At 45.4% G+C, this 20,168-nt stretch overlaps 2 protein-coding genes and 1 long non-coding RNA gene across 16 annotated transcripts in view; 1 reads left to right on the top strand and 2 right to left on the bottom strand.

Moving 5' to 3' along the window:
* TANC2 (tetratricopeptide repeat, ankyrin repeat and coiled-coil containing 2) overlaps positions 1-1,440 on the bottom strand; it is a 181,183-nt gene extending 179,743 nt beyond the window's left edge. For 10 of the 12 annotated variants that reach the window (XM_085211218.1, XM_085211226.1, XM_085211229.1 and 7 more), the window contains exon 1: positions 1,352-1,440. The gene's annotated coding sequence lies outside the window, so the exon portion shown is untranslated. The remainder of the gene's footprint in view (positions 1-1,351) is intronic. The other 2 variants (XM_085211220.1, XM_085211224.1) reach the window with 2 other exon arrangements.
* On the top strand, positions 325-19,949 carry LOC146542577 (uncharacterized). 3 transcript variants are annotated; one of them, XM_085211239.1, is made up of 4 exons: positions 325-1,155; positions 3,733-3,805; positions 19,547-19,640; positions 19,723-19,949. In XM_085211239.1, the coding sequence occupies exons 1-4, from the start codon at positions 1,099-1,101 to the stop codon at positions 19,868-19,870; spliced, it is 372 nt and encodes a 123-aa protein (XP_085067365.1). In that variant the 5' UTR covers positions 325-1,098; the 3' UTR covers positions 19,871-19,949. The 3 variants fall into 3 exon arrangements, with proteins under 3 accessions (XP_085067365.1, XP_085067364.1, XP_085067363.1); XM_085211238.1 differs by lacking the exon at positions 325-1,155 and adding an exon at positions 1,361-1,777 and having other exon boundaries at positions 19,719-19,949; XM_085211237.1 differs by lacking the exon at positions 325-1,155 and adding an exon at positions 1,379-1,777.
* LOC146542578 (uncharacterized) lies at positions 3,221-7,319 on the bottom strand. The gene is made up of 2 exons (XR_014880103.1): positions 5,591-7,319; positions 3,221-5,453 (listed from the first exon to the last, which is right to left on the bottom strand). It is a non-coding gene; the product is annotated as an uncharacterized LOC146542578 (long non-coding RNA).
* Positions 19,950-20,168: the final 219 nt, after the last annotated feature.

Genomic DNA, 20,168 nt, shown 5'->3' with positions numbered 1-20,168 from the left:
GCAATGTTCCCTGTCTTTCTAATTAATGGTTTCCAACCTTCTGATTTTTTTCTTCCTGTTTGCAACAGGAGATTGCATGAACAGCTCGAAAATCATTAGAACAAGCCTCACAAACCTCAACAAACAAGGAAATCCCGAATTACGGGAGACCACTGAGCCCTGGAAACCTGACAACATTAAAAACAGCAAGGGTGAGCTGAGGGCAGAGTCGAGGCTGAGTGTAAACTCTTCTGTATTCGCAGCCGTTTTGCCCTCTTGCTTTTTTTGTCCCCATCAGCAGGAGGAGAGAAATGCTCAGATGTGAGAGTGACAGAGCAGCATCACAATGCAGGAGTCATTAGGTATCAAACCTCTCAAACCTCAGCTGCCTCCTCCTAAATTCCTTCCCAAGCTTCCTCCCGATGGCTCCTTGTCCCACATAGAAGGACGTGGGCTGCTTCTGTCTTGGTTTGAGCCTTTTTCTCTGCCTCTGGCCAGAAGCAATGGGCAGGTACTGTGGTCTATGTAGAAAGGTACAGGTAGTAAGGGTAGCAGAGGGGAGGCAGCACCTATGGTAACTAAATACAACGCTGGTTGGCAGAGGTGCACCCACTAAGCATTAGATCTGGAGAGGATTTTCCATCCAGGTTCTAACCTTGCTTTTTTGGGGCTGATTTAAACAGATTTTTCAGGAACTCAAAACTTGAACAGTTCTGCCTTGATTTTTTTTTATTTTTCCTTGTAGCAACAGCAGCTGGAGCATCGTCAGCACTAAAGCAGCACTGAAAGCTCTGCTCTCTTGTGACAGCAACAGGACCAGAGGGAATGGCGTGGGGGCGATTTGGACTTGATGATCCTTGTGGGTCTCTTCTAACTCAGGATATTCTGTGATTCTGTCGGAAATACCGACAGAGCTCCTTTCTGTGCAGCAACACAACGCAGCTCAACGCGCGGCTGCACCGCTGCCGGCAGAGCCGCTGCTGCCCGAACATCCGCGCTGCCTGGAGACGGACGAGACAGAGAGGAAGCGAACAGGAGCTGCGTCTGGGGGCAGAGCCGGGACTTGGCGGTTAACCCACAGGATTTACCAGAGGAAACGGCTCAGTGACCCCACACGCGATGCCAGCACGAAGCCTCACCCGGGGAGGCGGCACGGGAGGCAGCGGGAGCCCCGAGGTTCGTTCCGCCGCCTCCAGGAGGGGCTCACCGCCCCCTGAAGGGCCGGGCAGTTCTGTGAGGACCCCCACGGGGCTCTTCCCCTCGCTGCACGAAGCTCCGCCATCTCCTCAGCACCGCTCCCCCGCCCCTCAGCGCCCCGCCGCGTCCCCCCCCCCTCCGCCCAATCCTCACTCATTCACCCCCATTCACTCACCCCCACGGCCGCGTTCCTCCCCGACAAATGGCCTCCTCAGGTAGCTCCTCCCCGGCGCTGCCACACGGATCGCCGCCTCCTCCTCCTCCTCCTCCTCCTCCCCCTCCTCCTATTGCTTCCCCCATCCCCCCCCGGGGGCGGCCTCAGGTGCTCGCACACGTAAGGAGGAGGGAAGCAGCCTGGGCCCGGGTGAACCTGATGAGGTTCAACACGGCAAAGTGCAGAGTTTTGCACTTGCACTTGAGGAATCCCAGGCATCCATACAGACTGGAAGGAGCGGTCCTTGAGAGCAGCCCTGGGGAGAAGGACCTGGGGGTCCTGATGGATGAAAAGCTGAACGTGAGCCAGCAGTGTGTGATTACAGCTCAGAAAGCAAATGGGATCCTGGGCTCCATCAGAAGAGGAGTGGTCAGCAGGGACAGGGAGGTGATTGTCCGTCTCTACTCTGCTCTTGTGAGGCCCCATCTGCAGTGCTGTGTCCAGGGCTGGAGCCCCCAGCGCAAGAAAGACAGGGAGCTGTTGGAGAGGGTCCAGAGGAGCCACAGAGATGATCAGGGGGCTGCAGCACCTCCACTACAAAGACAGGCTGAGGGAGCTGGGCTTGTTCAGCCTGGAGAAGAGAAGCTGCGGGGTGACCTCAGTGCAGCCTTCAGTACCTAAAGGGAGCCTACAGACAGGAGGGGAATCAACTCTTGGAAAGGGTTGATAACAGCAGGACAAGGGGAAATGGTTTGAAGTTGAGGGAGGGAAGATTGAGTTTGGATGTTAGGGGGAAGTTCTTTGCTGTGAGAGTGGGGAGGTGCTGGAACAGCTGCCCAGAGAGACTGTGGATCCCCGTCCATCCCTGGAGGTGTTCAAGGCCAGGTTGGATGGGGCCCTGAGCAGCCTGGGCTGGTATTAAATGTGGAGGTTGGTGGCCCTGCCTGTTGCAGGGGGTTGGAGCTTCGTGATCCTTGAGGTCTCTTCCAACCCTGGCCATTCTGTGATGCTGTGTACCCATAGCACCCTGAAACCTGAGGTTGGAGTTGTGTTGGCACAAAGCGTGTCAGTCATGGTGTGGGTGATGCCTCTGTCCCTGTGAGCTCAGAGATGAGCAGCAAACTCCCATTCATGTGGCCCGAGAGCAGAGAGAACATGGCTGGATGTGACCTTGGTGGTCTTCTCCAGCATGGAGAATTCCATATTGGCATGGGGAGAGGGGCAGTCCCCAGGGGGAACATGGAAATGTGGCACTGAGGTCACAGCCATGGTGGGGCAGGGGATCTGAGAGTTCTTCTCCAACCTTCATGCTTCTGTGATCACCAGAGCTCCCTCCTGGTGCAGCCCAGAAGCTGGATGAAATACAGTGCCTTTAAGCCGATAACTGCTCCCAACTCTTCCAGCTGATGCCGAGCTCAGTGCTCAATAATCTTCCCTGCCCTGTTATCCTCGCCATCAGGTAACTGTGGTTGCTCCAAAACCCTCCAACCAGCACTGCAGCAGATCCTGTTCTGCTTTTGGCAGCATTGTTGCAAAGCTGTTCCCTATCAGGTGCTTTTTAAAGGTGTGTGCGGATACACACAGCGATCAAGTCACCCCTTAACCTTCTTTTCAATTAAGCTGAGTAAGTTAAGCTCCTTAAACCTTACATCATTAATGCTTGTTTTCCAGGAGCTGGATCATTTCTGTGGCCCCTCTTTGAACCTGCCTTAGCATTTCCTCATCCTTCTGTAGACAAAGAGCTGAGAAGCAGACACAGTGTCCTCATTTATCTCACCACTGCTCCGAGAAGGGGACACTGCTTTGTGCCATTTTCAGCCATCTAGTGACCATCACAAACTTTTGTTTTTGAGGAAGAAATGTATTATATAGAATGCATTACGTAGAGTATCATATTCCCACAAAACACTTTATTCTAGCCTTGTTGTCTTAGTGATTCAAATCACTAAGTTATGCTTTAGTGTTTTTGGAGCATGAGGCGTGAATGCAGACACTTCTTGAATTTCAGATAGTCCTCAGTATCAGCTTAAAAAGAGAAAAAATGGAAAGCGTGTGTGCTTTCCCAGTGCTGTTGTGCCATGAATCCCAGCACACAGACTGCAGGAGGCTCTGAGTGATGCAACAAGGCTGAGCTTGGCCCTCAGGGAACGACTTTAGCAGCTGGCTTAGGCTATCTGATATGGGAAATATTCTCAGGTGTTGGCGTGTCACAGTTCTCAACATATTAAGTCACTGAAAATGCCTACGTAAACAGTGCCTGACAGAGAATCACAGCTCCTGCCTTCAGAGCCTCTTCCCTTTCTTCTTAAATAACCACTGAGCCTCCATGTCCCGTTTTCTCCTCTTCTCCACCCCTTCCCATACTTTACTCTTTGCAAACAAATCCTACTTCTGTTTTACAGGTGGGAACACCGTTGGGGATCAACGTTTGCACTGAGCACCACTCTGAACGTGTTCCTCATTCAGATATGGAAGGTAACGAGCTGCAGAAATAGAATCATAGAAATCACAGAATCATGGAATGGCCTGGGTTGAAAAGGACCACAGTGATCATCTGGTCCCAACCCCCTGCTGTGTGCAGGTCACCAACCAGCAGCCCAGGCTGCCCAGAGCCACATCCAGCCTGGCCTTGAATGCCTGCAGGGATGGGGCATCCACAGCCTCCTTGGGCAACCTGTTCCAGTGCCTCACCTCCCTCTGGCTGAAAAACTTCCTCCTCATATCCAACCTAAACCTCCCCTGTCTCACTTTAAAACCATTCCCCCTTGTCCTATCACCACCCACCCTCACAAACAGCCGTTCCCCTCCTGTTTATCCGCTCCCTTCAAGCACTGGAAGGCCACAATGAGGTCTCCCTGGAGCCTTCCTAATAGAATTAGGGATTTTCCGCATAGGGGCTAAATGACGTCTTTACAATTAGCCAGTACGACTTTCATTTTGAGAAAACAGGTCTTTCCAAGTCGAACAAGTCATCATTAATTTATACGTATATCAGTACTAATCCTGCTCAAAACACAACTCTTTCTTCTCAGCTACTGAAGATGCACGACATGAGCAGCATCAGTGCAATCCTGCCCGTATTATCTTCCCCATATGTTACAAAAAGTAAAGCATGAGGTCATCCTTCTCGTCTCACTCCATCACTGCTTTCATTTCCCGAGGTTGCCAACAAGCAATCCATTTATGCCAGGCACAGAGAGCTATTTCCTTTGCTGCTGCTTGGCTGATGTAGTTTCGGTGTTACACTGGGCTTTCGCATGGCTGACACTGCATTTCATTCCTTGAGAACGCTGAAAATACGAATGTGCATTTGTATGACAGGTTTTAAAAGCACAACTTGGTGGCATTTGAGCTGCTGTCAGACTGCAGGTGGTCGTTGTATGTGATGGCAGAGGTGGTGGTAGAGCTGCATTGTGGTTTTCACAGGGAAGAAGCTGCAGGCATGTCATTAATGAGCCAGTATCAGTCTTTTCGGTTTTTTAGATCACGTTTGCTCTCTCTTTGAACATCAGTAACTATTTACCATAGCAATCCCTTTCTGACATCATTTTTTTAGTTACTGGCAAGTCTATATACTGTTTTAAATATCAAAATCTTGGCTTTTTTATCTCTGGCTTGCATGGCTGCTCATTTCTCTTTCTTCTCTGACGGATGCTAAGTCATTAAGGCAGCAGAAGTAGTTCAGGATGACAGTAACTTACACTTACCATCTTTCTCAATTCCTTTTATCATTGGTGATATGAATTTCTGAAATACATTCTCAGAACATCTATTTCACATCTGAGAAACTTTGATTCTGACATCCCCTCAGATATCTTGGGTTCTTTCAGAGGAACGTTGTCATGGTACTTTCTTAAAGCCTGCATTGTGCTCCATAGCCTACGAGTTTTGCTCTTAGCACTTGTGATTCAGCTCCTAATTCTCTGTGAATACAGCTTGCATTCTCTCCTCCGGTGGAACACATTTGTTTTTACAGGCCAGCTGGACAGCCAGGAATCTGCGTGCTGCTCCTTGGCTCATGCTTTCTCTCATTAGCTCTCCTTTGTTAGCTGAACACAAGTGATGCAGCTTCAGGATACGTTCAGACCATCACACGAAGTGAGAAGCAACCAAATCTGCAGGTCTGCAGAGAGCAAAGACAGGGATGGATTCCAAACACACAGAGCAGCACCGAGGTGACAAGACTTTTCAAAGACAAAGATCTTGCTTTGGTATGGACAACTTCAGTATCCACAAATTAAACCGGTCATGTTAACCCACCTTGAGATCTGCAGGGATGAAGTCAGTATGTGAAACCGCAGAGTCAAAAAGTATTTCTGCATGGCTCAATCAACCATACAGAAGAGGTGTGGTGGGTTCCTGGTTTTGCTCTGCATGCAGTGGGTCACCCACTCATTGCACACCTTGTAGTTCACCCAGACATGTTAAGACAAGATTTGCTTTTCAGTGATAGCTGGCACGGAACGCATTCCTTTTACAATTAAGGATTAAACCAAATGACAGGAATCTTTATGTTGGCATAACAATATATATTTTTAAAACAATCTTTGTGTGCAGTCTGGGCTGACAAATACCAGGATGTGTTTTTATCACAAGAGAAACAGTGGAAAGGAATGAAGAGGAAAACAGGCTTATCCCATAAAGCCAGAAAACAGCTGCAGCCCAAGCAATGGGTCTGCATGGATCTGCTCTCCCCACGTTGAGGCTGAAGGCTGTGTACTGATCCCAGCATGCTTCAATTCATTATTTCATTAAAGACTTGATGAACCATCACAAGGTCTAGAAATTGCTCAGAAAAGAGCAGTGTTCTTGTCTGTAGAATGCTGGATTCTGACAAGATCTGAAAATTACTGAATTTTCTTGTGTTCACATTCCTAGTTTCCCATCTATGAAGCCAGTGCTCTGCTGGATCCCAGCGCCACTCATTTCTTGCTGAGAAACAGACCGAGCTGATTTAAGGCAGTCATCAATTTTGCAGCTACAGTTTTTGCAGTCAAAGAAATCTTTAACTGCCACCTGTTGCAGGACATGTTTGAACAGAAACCTCCTGTAAGAGAAAAAAAAAATCCCCATCCTTGCTCTGTGTGCAGCTTTAGGTTACCTGCTGTGAGATAGGAAGCACAGAACAAACAGAAGCCCATCAGCAGTGCTGGATACATGCAGGAGATGCCATGTAAGATGGAGTGAGAGTCTCAGGCAGACAGAAAGCAATACAGAGAGCCAAGAGGTGCCTGCATCACATGTTAAAGGTTATTTCTAAACAAGGCGGCATTGATTTCATTATCTCATAGCAACACACAGCAACATTTCCATCAGCATCTTTGTTCTGCCTTTATCTTATGTGGGGGTTAATATTTTAATACTCTAATATGCGTACTTCAAATGTATCCTTAATTATTTACAGTTATATTTGCTTACCACACTGGCACACGTGGGTTTTCTGCTTCCAGCCTTGGAATACTGCTCAATTTCAGCAGCACTTACAAGCTTTTAGACGGATTAGGCCCCAGTAGCCCACTTGCTGTTTAAATACAGTAAAAGACTGTGACTGCTCCTAATTGCTTACTAAGCAACGATAGCTGTTCAGGAGAGCATCTGGAGCCTCTTCTGCTCCGTGCATCATCAAAATAATTCTCAGCTAAATTCCAAATGCTGGTCTTTATTACTGGTAATTATGTAACAGGCAGAGAGATCACATAATGCATTTTGGAGCCAAGCTGAAATGTGTGAAGATGCCAGTTATCATCTGTTTATTAGCAGATCGGGCCGGATTGATACGGAGTCACTGGAAGCAAATTCAGAGCCCTGCAAAGCTGTTTGCACAGTCACTGCATTGACTTGGAACAACTCAATGGACTTTAAAACTGAACTAAAATGGGACGACTAAAGCAACAAGGAAAGGTCCAGAAAGACTGCAAGGATGTGACACGGCTGTCCTGAAATGAATGTATCTGTTTGCAGCTGCTGTCTGATCATCAATAATTTCACAGCCTGAAGGGGAGGAGGGAGCCCTGAGCGGTGTAGGAGCTTTTGTTAGAAGCAGCTCTGTGTGCAATCTGTCTCCAGTCTGTGAATTAAGGCCGTTCCTTAGGCAGGGAAGCCTACCTGCTCAGGCAGGTGCAAACTGCTGTATTTATGGGCAAGGCTGTGAAGATACTACTGACATTTTTGAGCTGGTCTACCTGTTAGCACCAACTCCATGTCAGCTCTACCAACATCTGACCTGTGGTGCTTGCAGCCTGGCTCTGGCTGCACCGTTTCTGCCAGAGGAGTGAACACGGGATGCAGGAATTAGCATCCCCTCAACATTTTGGATCTGATTTCAGTGTTTCCCTTCACTGGAAATGCCCTGAGCCCTGGCCACGACCTACAGGCTCACAGACTGACTATGCATCACACAAATATAGGTCTGTAAGACCCAAACTATGACTGTTTTCCAAGCTGAACTGTGAATTTTGCTGGAAACTGTGGTTTTTAACTTGTGGAATTGGTTTTTCCTAGGTTGGTGCTTTAGATTCTGGTATGCAACAGTTCAGCTTTACCAGCCACTCTGCTAGCTTTATTTACAGCACAGGGCATGGCAGCAAGGCACTGCTGCTGTCACCCCCTCTATTTCACTATGCCAAACACTTGTGGAGTATAGGGACTGCTTTGATGTCGATATTGGCCATGGGTTCCTTTAGTCATATGAAGAGGCTTGAGCAGGCCAAGTTGATTCTATGGCCATTCCAATTGCTCAGGCTAAGTGAGGAAAGGGGAATAGAAAACTCCATGAGAAGCAACAGCTTCTTCATTTTAGAGACTTTTATCTCTTGAGCTAGCAGTGAGCATTCTTGAACACAACGCTGAGTTCCAATAAATGATTGCAGCGTTTTGTTTATATTTACCAAAGTTATTGCATTAGCAGGTCAGATAATTATTCCCATTAGTGGTGAGCTTAGTCACTGCGTGGATTAACTCTTATCACGTGATGTACCTCCTTAGGAATACGAGTGCTGAGCAGTCAGACATGAGATCATCTCTTCCAGGTGCACAGCATAGAAAAATCTCTTTTCATTGCAGACAAATAATATGTTTTGTTCCTGAGGCAAGTCTGAAACTACAGAAGCAGAACAGAGAATAAGGTACAAAAAAACTCCGCACAAGGGAAAAGCAGAGTGGGAAAACCCAAAGTCCTGTCTTTGCTACAGGCAGTTCTGGCACCCCATGGCCATTCAGCACACTGCTCAGATAGGGAACTAAACTGTGCTCATACAGAACCAGCAGCACAAAGGATTCCATTTCACAGCACCTGCCTTAAAAGTCCAAAATCCAAACAACAACAAAAAATGAGAACTAATTTAGGAAAAATTAACATCTATGTTTTCTATCTATTCTTATACACACTGCATCTTCCATTTCCTCAGAGTCAGATTTTTGCTCATGACAGAGCTGTGCTTCCACAGCACGATGAGGAAACATCATTGACCTGAAACCCCAAATGCTGAATAAAGCAAGGAGCTGTCATGCCAGACATGCTATAAAAGTACTCGTGTAACGGCTGGATTAGCATCAATGAGTCCAAGGGATGGGTCATGATGATGCAGTAGTGATGCAGAGCTCCCCAGATTATCTTTGTTATCCACTCATTGCTCAGCATTGTGTGACCTGAACTGCAGTTCCTGTTGGCTTCAGGGTGGGATGAGTCTCACTGGGATGAGAGGGAATAGCCTCAAGTTGTGCCAGGGGAGATTCAGGTTGGATGTTAGGAAATACTTCTCCAAAAGAGCTATCAGGTGCTGGAATGGGCTGCACAGGGAGGTGGAAGAGTCACCAACCCCGGAGGTGTTCAAGGAAAGTTGAGATGCTGTGTTGAGGGATGTGGTTTAGTGACTGCTAAGGTAGACAGTTGGACTGGATGATCTCGTAGGTCTTTTCCAACCGTGGTGGTTCTGTGACTCTGTGATCCTGAGAAGAAGTTTGGTTATGTTTTTACTTGAAATTATTCCTAGAGCAAGACGCTGATAGCTCAGATATTCTACTGTTTGTGTGTGGTTTTAGTAAAGTTCAGTCATCGACAGCCACCCGTTACAACACTACTGGAAACCCAACTCTTTGGAGTGCTCTGCCTTCCATGATCGTTCATCCATGATGGGACAAGTGTGAACTGCCATGAAGAAAAGCACTTCTCCTCAGCCACAGCTCCCACCTGCTGCGTCCACGCCATGTCTGATCACCACATCTCACCAGATACCTGCTTTGCTAACTGTAAAAACACAGCCCTCTGCCATCGTCACACCATTTCCTGGATATCTTTAATCTGCTGAGATCTGGGTATCTGTGCTTATTGCTATTCATAGCCTGTTTTCCATTTGCTGTCATCTCCATAAGGAGGTTCTCAGAGTTAAAATGTACTAAACATGAAAACTCGGTGCTGTGTCTCTCATCAGAGTAGGATATTTCTCAAAGCAGACGTGGCTCATCACAGAGGTTAATCTGTTTTCCAAAACACTATTTGGTGGTTTTGCTGAACTCATCTTAATCCAAAATACCCCAAAAGTTGTCTGTTACATTTTAGACATTAGAAAAACAGTTGAAGTGTATTAACACAAGGAGTTGGGGGTTTTGTTTGATTTGCTGGGGAAACCACTATTTTATTTATTGATTTACCAGCTAGCAATCCAGGGTGTAAAAAGCCAAGGAATTGTAAATCCTCCGGTCAAGCTCCCAAAAAGTTAATACTGGCTATGCCCAGCTGTATCTCGAGCACTGAGGGCAGTTTGATTTCTCATTTGAGATAAAACCCTCTCAAGGGCGACAAACATCACATATTCCCCCAGCCTACATGTCTGGATAATGGAGTTTCAGGGGTAAATTTCAGTGAGCCAGAAACAGAGGGAGGAAATCTCCATTCCAGCCTGCTTCACTGGGGGCTGTATTGACCACAGATCCATGAACTACTCTGCCAGCCCCCAGCAGCAGAATTCCACTTCTCCTACAGCACAAGTGAGCAGTCTAAATGCTAAACTAATTCGTAAGAAGCTGGGATGTTGCCTCCATGCTTCCTGTGCTGCAGGGTTAAGTGTGGACACAGTTCTCAGGGAGGGCTGAAGGGTGTGAGTCGGGGTTTCAGATATGGAAAAATTCTACAGTGTGAAATCAAGTCCTCAGAGTAAACATTCTCTTATGGGATCGAGTCTGTTCTCAAATCAGGTCATTACATGTAGGTCAGAGCCATTCCCTAACATGCACACTGTTGGCAAATGCAGAGGATATTACTTTAACTTGGCTGCACTCGGACTTTCCCATTCTACAAAGTGATCTTCCTTGAACTCAGCAACCATTCGAACAGGCACTGGGTGAATGTTTTGGCTGGACGTGCATGCCTCTCCCATGTGCTTCCTCTTCCAAGTAACATTAGTTTTGCAGTAGTTGCATCCAGGTTTTGATGCTTATTTCTGATCCTGGTTTGAATACAGCGCTCAGTTACCAACCTCACTTCTGTTTTGGTTGTTATGCTGCCATCATCAGTGCACTGCGTGAACAAAATGACCAGCAATAATTTATGGCTTTCCCCCCATTGTATTTCCAGTGAGAGAATTACACATGGCAATGCTTTGATTTTACTTTTTCTGTTCCCCTCTCTCCAAAAGCTGCAGTGCTACATACTCATAGTAGAGAAGCCAAGTCAAAAAAGTGCATCCAAGTGTTGGTGTGGAGGTCAGCAAAGGGTTTGTAATGGGCTCTAGCTTTCTGGAAGTTCACTCTGCCATCTCTGGCCAACATCTTCATCATGCAAGTAATGCAGCTCGTTAGATTTATAGAGTAAGAGTTGAAGCCAAGGACCTGACATCCACATTATACACATTTTAGGAGGTTCCACTTCTGCCTATCGCATGGCTGGTCACGTGGATGAACGCTAATTACCAGCTGGAGCCTGTCTTCAAGTTAAACTTCATCTGAAAGGAATGTTAGTATGTGCTCTCCCAGTCTGCTCCACAGCAAGTGGAGGCTGCAGAGCTGCTCCAAAAGCCCAAGATCTGAACAAAATGCAGCTGCAGATGCACCCTGCCCTCTCAGTGGCACAAGATGCACTTGATGGGACTTGTTTTGTTGGTTTGTTTTTGTGTATCACAGAAATGAGACAACTATTTAGCAAGAAGTTTTCTTGCCACACATCAGTCTCCTGACCTGGTTTAAATTCCCTTGGGGGTCTCCCAGGTGAAGTGGTGGTGCTGCTGTTCATTCAGGTGCAGGGCAGACATTCATGTTCAGCAAACAACAACATGCTGAAGAAAACACCATTCACAACGCAAACTCTTTGCTAAAACCCAATCATCCGTTCCTACAGCTTGACTGGAAATCTTTTTCCCAGCCCTGTGCACAAGGCAGGTGAGAGAGAGACACACAGCACCTTCATTCTGTTTGCACGCAGAAAATTAGATTGATATTTAGTGCGTACAGATTACGAATCTACAATTTTAATAAAATACAAATGCTGTAAAGAGGTCACTGGTGTCTATAAAGCCTATTTTTCATCAAGGAGGAGAAATTCTCAAGCAAGAAGTGAGGAAGTATTCACATGTGCTGTCTTATTGAGTCCCATGGCGTGGGAGCTGAGGAAGCATTCAGTGCAACTGAACTCAGCTCCAGAGAAACAAGCAGGGGCACCGAGGCTGATGTTGCATTGCTGGATCTGGCCCTTGTGTGTTGATACAGCAAACAGTGATGTTTTCTCACTACCTTACAGGAAAGGGTGGTGAGCTGAGCAAACCCACAGTTGTTTTATGATTACAATAGAATGGAGGACAGTGGTCCAACAAGGAGCTGATGATGGACAAGGAGCTGACCAGGCAGCCCTGAAACACGAGGGTGTTTTATTTCCGTCTGCCAGAGGACATTCATGCCAACAAATATATTTGGCTTCTGCATATTTCGGGTATTGCATTACATGACCATACATTGACATGCATGCAGCTTTTAAAGGGAAAGAAGTTTACCCTACAGATATTTCTAGTTATCCAACTTTGAAACTGTTTGGTGAGGATTCAGTTTGTTTGCATTACTTAATGGTTATTTCCAGAAGAAACATTTCTGTTTGCTTAATAAGGGCTTTTTTTTTTTTTTTTTTTTTTTTTTTAGTTATTGAGCAAATTCAGTAGCCTCACTCAAAATGAATGCATCTGCCTGCTAGTCTATCATTTGTTTAACAAAACTTTAATATTTTTCAGTTCCATTGGATAGTATTTATCAAGGCACTTGCTCTGCTTCAAAACTGAAAGTGTTAACCCAAAATACACCCATTTTTACATAGAAACCAAAGGACACCTGAATTTAGTCTCTCACTCATCCTCATGTTTGCTTCCATCGCTTTCTCCCTGATCCAGGGACACTTGAGACACTTAATCAGGTGAAAAGAATAGCTTTCTAATTTCAGAATAGAGGATAATGGAGATCTAAAAAGATATTTGTGAACAATGGCTCCCTCTAGTTTTTACTCCGATCTGTTTGGTGCCAACAGGGAGTTGAAACTAAAATAAATCTCTCCCTAACCCAAAGGTTTATCTTGGTGGCTCGTTTTCACATTGTGAAATAGGATGCTTTATCATTTTCATCCTAAATTCAAAGCCAAATAGAATTAAAATGGTGGAACTAAGTATATTAAAATGGACTGTGAGATTAGAAGATTATGCACGCTATGGTCTCAGCTTAAATAAACATACAAATATCTGAGTAAAAAGAAAGGAAATTACAGTGCCTCTGAGGAAAGAGCCTAAATCATTTTAAAGCAAAGTAACATGGATCGTTTTGTGATCTGCAGAGATAGAACTTAGTCATGTAGCATTTGTCTTTGGCTAAAGCTTACGCTCCCAGCACATGTAGCTTTCAGGAATTTTTCATTCCTACTCTTCATTTGTACCACACAGTACTGCAGATTGCACTGTTCCTCACTGACTGTTCAAAATTGAAGCTGTGTTGTCCAGAGCTTGAAAGTGGTATCCAAAGCTTGGAAATAGCACCCAGAGCTTGGAAATAAATGGCACCCAGAGCTTGGAAATAAGTGGCACGCAAAGGTTGGAAATAAATGGCACCCAAAGGTTGGAAATGGCATCCAGTGCTTGGAAATAAATGGCACCCAAAGGTTGGAAATGGCATCCAGTGCTTGGAAATAAATGGCACCCAAAGGTTGGACATGGCATCCAGTTCTTGGAAATAAATGGCACCCAAAGGTTGGAAATGGCACCCAGAACTTGGAAATAAATGGTACCAAGAGCTTGGAAATAAATGGCACCCAAAGGTTGGACCTGGCACCCAGAGCTTGGAAATAAAGGCATGGAAATAAAGGCACCCAAAGGTTGGACCTGGCACCTAGAGCTTGGAAATAAATGGAACCCAAAGGTTGGAAATGGCACCCAGTGCTTGGAAATAAAGGCATGGAAATAAAGGCACCCAAAGGTTGGAAATGGCATCCAGTGCTTGGAAATAAATGGCACCCAAAGGTTGGAAATGGCACCCAGAGCTTGGAAATAAATGGCACCCAAAGGTTGGAAATGGCATCCAGTGCTTGGAAATAAATGGAACCCAAAGGTTGGAAATGGCATCCAGTGCTTGGAAATAAATGGCACCCAGAGCTTGGAAATAAATGGCACCCAGAGCTTGGACATGGCATCCAGAGCTTGGAAATAAATGGTACTCAGAGGTTGAAAATGGTATCCAGAGCTTGGACACAGCACCCAGAGCTTGGAAATAGCACCCAGAGGTTGGAAATAAATGGCACACACAGTTTGAACGTGGCACCCACAGCTTGGAAATAAATGGCACCCATAGCTTGGCAGGGGACCTCCAGCCCCACGCAAGTAGAAAAAGCACCTGTGAACATCTGAACTTTGGTAAGATGTTCCAAAAGAAGCAGGACATACTGAAGATCTACCCTGGAGCCAACACATCCAGCTCTCCATCAGCTGCCGTGCGAATCGAAATAAAGGTAAGCTGTTTTCTTTGTTAAAGAGCAAAACCTGCTACTGAAAACTCAAGTGGCAAAACTGAAACATGAAAAGAAGCTGCAGAGTTGTCATGATCTTAATCCTCGAAAAGCTGTTACCAGTGAGGTGGACACATCATCCTTCGGAGAAATTAATTTAGCATTAAAAGTTACCGTGTTCTGATCTCATCACAAGGAATTTTTGAAGAGTGGGATTAATTTGGGAGTGAATCATAGAATTGGAGGGGTTGGAGAGGTCCTTTAGGGATCATCGAGTCCAAACCCCAATGGCAAATGGATGCATATCAGTGCAAAACCCCAGCATCGTCTCGACAAAGCTTGTGCCTGTCCTCCAGAATACAGAGGGCAGAATTGTTTTGTGGCAGAGGAAACACAAAATGCTTCAGAACTGAGCGAGCATGGCATGGTTTGAATGGCTCACATTGTGGCTCTCCTGATGATATCAACATGCAAAAGGTCATAAGTTGAAATGAGACTTGCAAGGTCACAGTCTGGTAACTGGGCACATTCACTGCTGTCTGCCTCTGGTTTGGTTCTACTTTTTCTGGGATGACAGAATCACAGCTTCTGGGTTTATTCTCATGGTGATGATACCACTTGGGGAAGTTATCTGTAAAACAGAATCAAGATATAGATTTCTGGGGCAGGCCCTGATTTGTACAATGGAGATCTCCCTACTCCAAAATGGGATTAAGTAAAATATGAATGAACATCTCAAGAATATTCTGTGTTATACGGAAATATTTCTCTTCGCTCTGTGTTATGCAGCTCTGGGGAGAGACCAACGAAGAGCAGGAGAAAAAGGCTTCCAATCTGTGCACTGTTCCTTCCTGCTATGCATGCAATTGGTTTTCTAGAGCCCTGGAAGCAAACATGGATCTGTCACCAACAATTCTGGCACCACACCAGCCCTTACGTTTAGAGCATCATAGAATGGCCTGGGTTGAGAAGAACCTCAAAGATCATCTTGTTTCGACCCCCCTGCTGTGTGCAGGGTCACCAACCACCAGACCAGGAATTTCCTATTACAGGCAATGGTTCTGTCAAGCAGAAACTGAAACACAACGTAAGCTCTGAAAACATTGAGAAAATTGTGTTTGACTCAAATGAAGACACCTCAGGTGAGCGCTGGAGACGTGGAAGGGAACCATTTGTCCCATCTCAGAAATAGCAGTGGAAGGATGCTGTGTGATTCCTGTATCACTGCAGTGAATTTCCTGTGTTCTTCATACAGATAAATGAGTTTAGTGACAGAACCTTTGGAAGTAGAGCTCACGTTTACATTTTTAGGTCATTTTTAAACTGTCACACGGTGGAAAGTTTAAGGTGGAATTAAGCTGTAACTATAAATTCTCTCTTTGAGAACTGAAGGAAATGGTTTAGCAGCATTATTCAGGGCACCTGAAAATGATAAGGAATCACAGAAGATGCAGCTGTGCCTTTCAGGTCAGTGTCAAACATGGAACCAAAGGGCAAAGATGAAGCACATCTCCTAATTGCAGGCAGAGCTCTGCAGTTGTACTCATAGGGCTTCTAACGACTCCATATTTCATGCAATTTCAGATTTGGTTGAGATAAGGTCATTCTAAACGAGTTATTTGGCTTTAAAATATCAAAAACAGCAAAGTTACTCCTCGTTATTGTTGTTCACTGTATCAAAACAGCAAATAAAGCCTCCGTAATTTAAACAGCAGGCGTTCAACAAGTTCCAACCCAACAATGCATACAAGTAAATTCTGAGAAAACCATGCCAAGTTTGCCAGGATGAGCTCATCAGGGCATTGTTTCGCTGAAGTCAGTCAGTGTGGATGCCAGCAGTCTGCTTTTTAAAGTGATATTCCATTTTTAAGCACATTTACAGAACAGACTGAGCACTAAACATGACAGCAGAGGAATGGCTTCTGCTTCCGTGGGTAGAGGTGGTGGTCACACAGCTGTATCCCTGCAGACAAAACCCAGGCCGATGCAATTCTGCAGGAACCACCATCTTTGCAGGTCTACATCATTGCAGAAACACAGAAGATTTTGATGCTGTTCTCCACGTGTGATTACACTGTGGCCTCTGCACAAGGACACTGTTCAGGACTCACAGATGTGAGTTTAGGTGTGATGTTTTTGGTTGGTTTTGTTTGTTTCTCTTGCAAGGTTTTGTGTGGGGGAATAGAACGGGTCCGTTTCTAACCCCAGTTTGCTGCACAGAAGTGGCATTCCCTTATTCAAAACCAACACAATTCTGCAAAGATAAATATTTTAAAATTAAGGTTAAGCCCATTCAAGTGTGCACTCGTAGGGTTTGAGGTAATGCCATGACATCACTGCTGTTTCACATCTCTGAGTCAATCTAGAGCAGAAAACAGACCTCTGGTATTTGGGGAGAAGGTAGAGTCAGAATTAACTACTGCCCTGATCTTGTAGCCATGTAAGGACAAAATCTGACTGCCACTCAGAGCTTCGCTTACATCAGTGTGCAGTCTGGGGGGTGATGGACTGCTTTACTCCAGGCAGGATTGGGTAAAAACACAGCAATTAATAGAGAGCAGCACTGCTGTGTTGTATCTACAGACATGCAACTTGCTGTTTGTCTGCAGGGAACACAACTCAAGCTTCCTCCTGATTTATCAGCAACACGGAGTTCAAAGGAAAGTTTATCCTCCAGCTCTCCCCATCCCCACTGACTTTCCTGGCTGTTCTCTCTGTACCACCTCAGACCAAAGATGCGTTCTCTCAGTTCCCCACTGCATTCCCGATGTGTATTATCCTCATCTTTTATTTCTCCCTCATCGCCTAGTGTGCCTGCACGCATGCTGAGGAGATCTGACACACTCACCTACCCTTCCCAATGTGGGTTTTGCTGTCCCCCACCATTTCAGTGCATTTATCTTCACAGCACCTTGGGCTTGTTGGTTTCTGTTTGAGTGAGGAGCTACGAATGGCATAAGAAGCTGTAGGATAAGTGTTAGCAGAGCACTGAACTGACTGCGGACCTCTTATCTGCTGTCTGAAGGCCCTGATTACAGATTACACTTTCCATTCAATATTTGTTTGAGGCTCAGAAAGCTCTGCTTTGCTGGGGCAGTGAGGCAGTTGTGTAAAACAGCACAGCCATCTCTTGTTCTTTGATGTCAGCCCTTTGGAATGATCACTTTCATCTGCTTCAGACAGCTACCTAGACAGTGAACATATGGTTTTGGAGAACGAAATACTCCAGCTTCTCAAAACCAATGCTGGGCTCCCAGTTTACTTATCTTTGGTTAGACTTGAAAAGCTTGTCATCTTGGATATATCTTAGCATATAGTAGACCAGGAGCAGCACAAGAAAAACCAAACCTAATGGGAAGTGCCTGCTGCACCATGTCTTAGTGAGCTCCTAACTTGTCCCTAAGTTTAGTAAAACCTGCACAGTGTCACAATGACATCAGTTTGCCTCGGAACAGAGAAGGATGTAGCCACAGTATGATGTGCTATGGCAACCACGTGGAGAGCACAAGCACTTTTCAAATTGCACTGCAATTGAAAAGAAGCACATTCAAGTGCACTCGTGGAGTAGGAGAAAACGTGATAAAGAAGCCCCAGGAAATTTAAAAACCAGCTGTACAAATGAGCAAACTGCACAAGCTGTCCAAATATCTCCTTGGCATGGAAAACAAGCAAACACTTAACAGAAAAGGGAAGAATCCCATGGGCCCCACACCAGTGAGGGCACATAGTCTGCCATAAGACAGCTTGCTTTCTCTGCCTGTAAGTTTTCAGTCTTTCCTGCCAGTTTGAGTTTGCATTGCATGAGGCAGATCCACAGAGAGACACAAGAAGGCATCACCCGTTGCAGTCAGTGCTCCATCACGAGGCACTGCAGACAGGTTTTACTGGTGCCAGAGCACTGTGGGTGTGTTCATGTTACTACCTGCATTACTTGGCAAAAAGGCCACGAAAAGTTTACCATGGGTGCAGATTCCTTTCTTTGTGTGATGTCAGATGGGGCCATTCAGATCCTCATCTTCACTCAACACTGATTCCCATGCTAGTTTTCAATGGCATTCATTGCTCAGTTTCCTGTGTGTCCGTTGCCACAGCTTTCCAGTTTCATTATTCTTAAGAGGGTCATCTTATACATTAATTACAGTCTGTACACAGAGCTGAACTTTGTGCTAACATCTTTGCACAAGGATTTCTGGCGAAAGCATTGACTCCCACCCAACTCCTGCAAAGTTTCAGTTGCAAAGTACAGCAGACGCACACCATGCAAGATGATAATTGGAATCTCTAAAACTATGCTTCTTTTTTGTTATCTTGTTATTTTTTTGTTAATATGGCTTTGTGTACCAGTGTTAAGAGCCAGAGAGATGTGTTGCAGGACGCCCTTGAGGATGAGAGCAAACAGCAGCCTCCCCCAGAGCACACAAAACAAGAAAGCAGCTCAGCTTCAAAGCAGGGCAGCACAAACTGGCTAAAAACCTTACATCAGTGTGCAATAAGCAAAGGAGATAAAAATGCTCGAGTTGAAAATCTCATCTTTTACACTACGTAAGAACAAGCCCTACGACAAGCTGATGGTGCAGCTCCTGTTGCATGTATAGAGCTACTTTCTTCTGAACCTTCATATTCAATGAAACGAGGGCTGGGTGGGTCAGAACATGTTCCAGTATTAATCGGCTTTTTGCTGCCGTTGCATTATTTAGTGGTATTTATTAGCTTTTGTCACATGTCCTACCAGACAAGCAGTATTGATTTATCTGTCTACACTCCAGCAAAACTGAGGAATGAATTCATATAGCTAACAAAAAGTGTACCACAGCTGGGTTTACCCATAACTGGATGTGCCATATCATCAATACCAGGATGATATCTTTAAGCCAATGTGCTAAACACTCTATCTAGGAGTCAAATGGCCTTTGATGCTTGCTTTTTGTTGTTGTTCTGAACTCAGATCGCAGAATTCTATGAAATTGTGCAAGCAAATCAAATGAAATCACACTTGATAACAGGAAGCAATCTCAGGAAAGGAGCTCAGCACAGTCCCCAGCTCAGTCTGCTGGTAAAGCTGGCACCTCAGCAGCCTGGAGCTCAGTTTCTCCACAAGCATCATGTTCAGATGATGGGTCAGCATCCAGTGGATGCAATCTCTGGTCTTTCACCTCGAGGTCCTTCCAGCTCATCTTTGTTTCAGGCAGGATTCTCTCCCACTCCCTGCACTGCTCCTGCTTTATGGGACTGTTTGCTATTCACTTTCCTTGCAGTGCCTTGTTTAGGAAACAAAAGCAGCACAATAAACACCACAGCAGCATGGAAGCAGCTGCGGGCACATCGAGAGAAGCTCAAGCAACATGGAAGGTGAGGATATGCAATAAATATATGTGCATTTGTTTTATTTTTTAATCACCATTTGGCTTAATGTTTGGCTTGTTTCAGAAAGTAAGGGCTACATTTCCTCCTTGAACTTCCTCGGCATTTGGAAACATGCTGAAGTTCATTGCCAGCCCATCTGCATCTCCATCCTCATCATCCACAGCAGCTGTGACTTCTACTGCATTCTACTGAGGGCACTGAATGCTGCTCAGTGATGAGGTGATGTTTTTAGTGGGACACTTCTACAAGTCACACATTCTGTTGCTTTATTCTAAACATTAATAAACACCTCTGAAGCTTAAACCAAGCCTTCTTGGCACCAGGGACGTTTTTGGGACTTTTTTGTTACAGAGTTGGAGGAAAAAAAAAAAGATTCCTCACTGTGACAGCATCCACCACAGTCCACAAGCGTGCTCTTTGAGCACTCTGTCTGTGGCTCATGGCACAGCCATAAGACTCACCCTTTCACTCCTTTATAAAGCTTGCCTTTGGGACAGAGCCCACGTAACCAGC

The sequence above is a fragment of the Meleagris gallopavo genome, chromosome 29, assembly GCF_905368555.1.
Source record: "Meleagris gallopavo chromosome 29, MGAL_WU_HG_1.1, whole genome shotgun sequence".
Lineage (NCBI taxonomy): Eukaryota > Metazoa > Chordata > Aves > Galliformes > Phasianidae > Meleagris > Meleagris gallopavo.
Note: the sequence above shows the minus strand (reverse complement) of the source record. Positions and strands in the feature narration are given on the sequence as shown.

Coding starts and splice junctions, on each gene's coding strand:
- LOC146542577 (XM_085211237.1), top strand. CDS start 1,379: ATGGCCTCCTCAGGTAGCTCCTCCCCGGCGCTGCCACACGGATCGCCG. Junction 3,806..19,546: donor TCCTCATTCAGATATGGAAG/GTAACGAGCTGC, acceptor CTTTCCTTGCAG/TGCCTTGTTTAGGAAACAAA. Junction 19,641..19,722: donor AAGCTCAAGCAACATGGAAG/GTGAGGATATGC, acceptor TGTTTCAGAAAG/TAAGGGCTACATTTCCTCCT.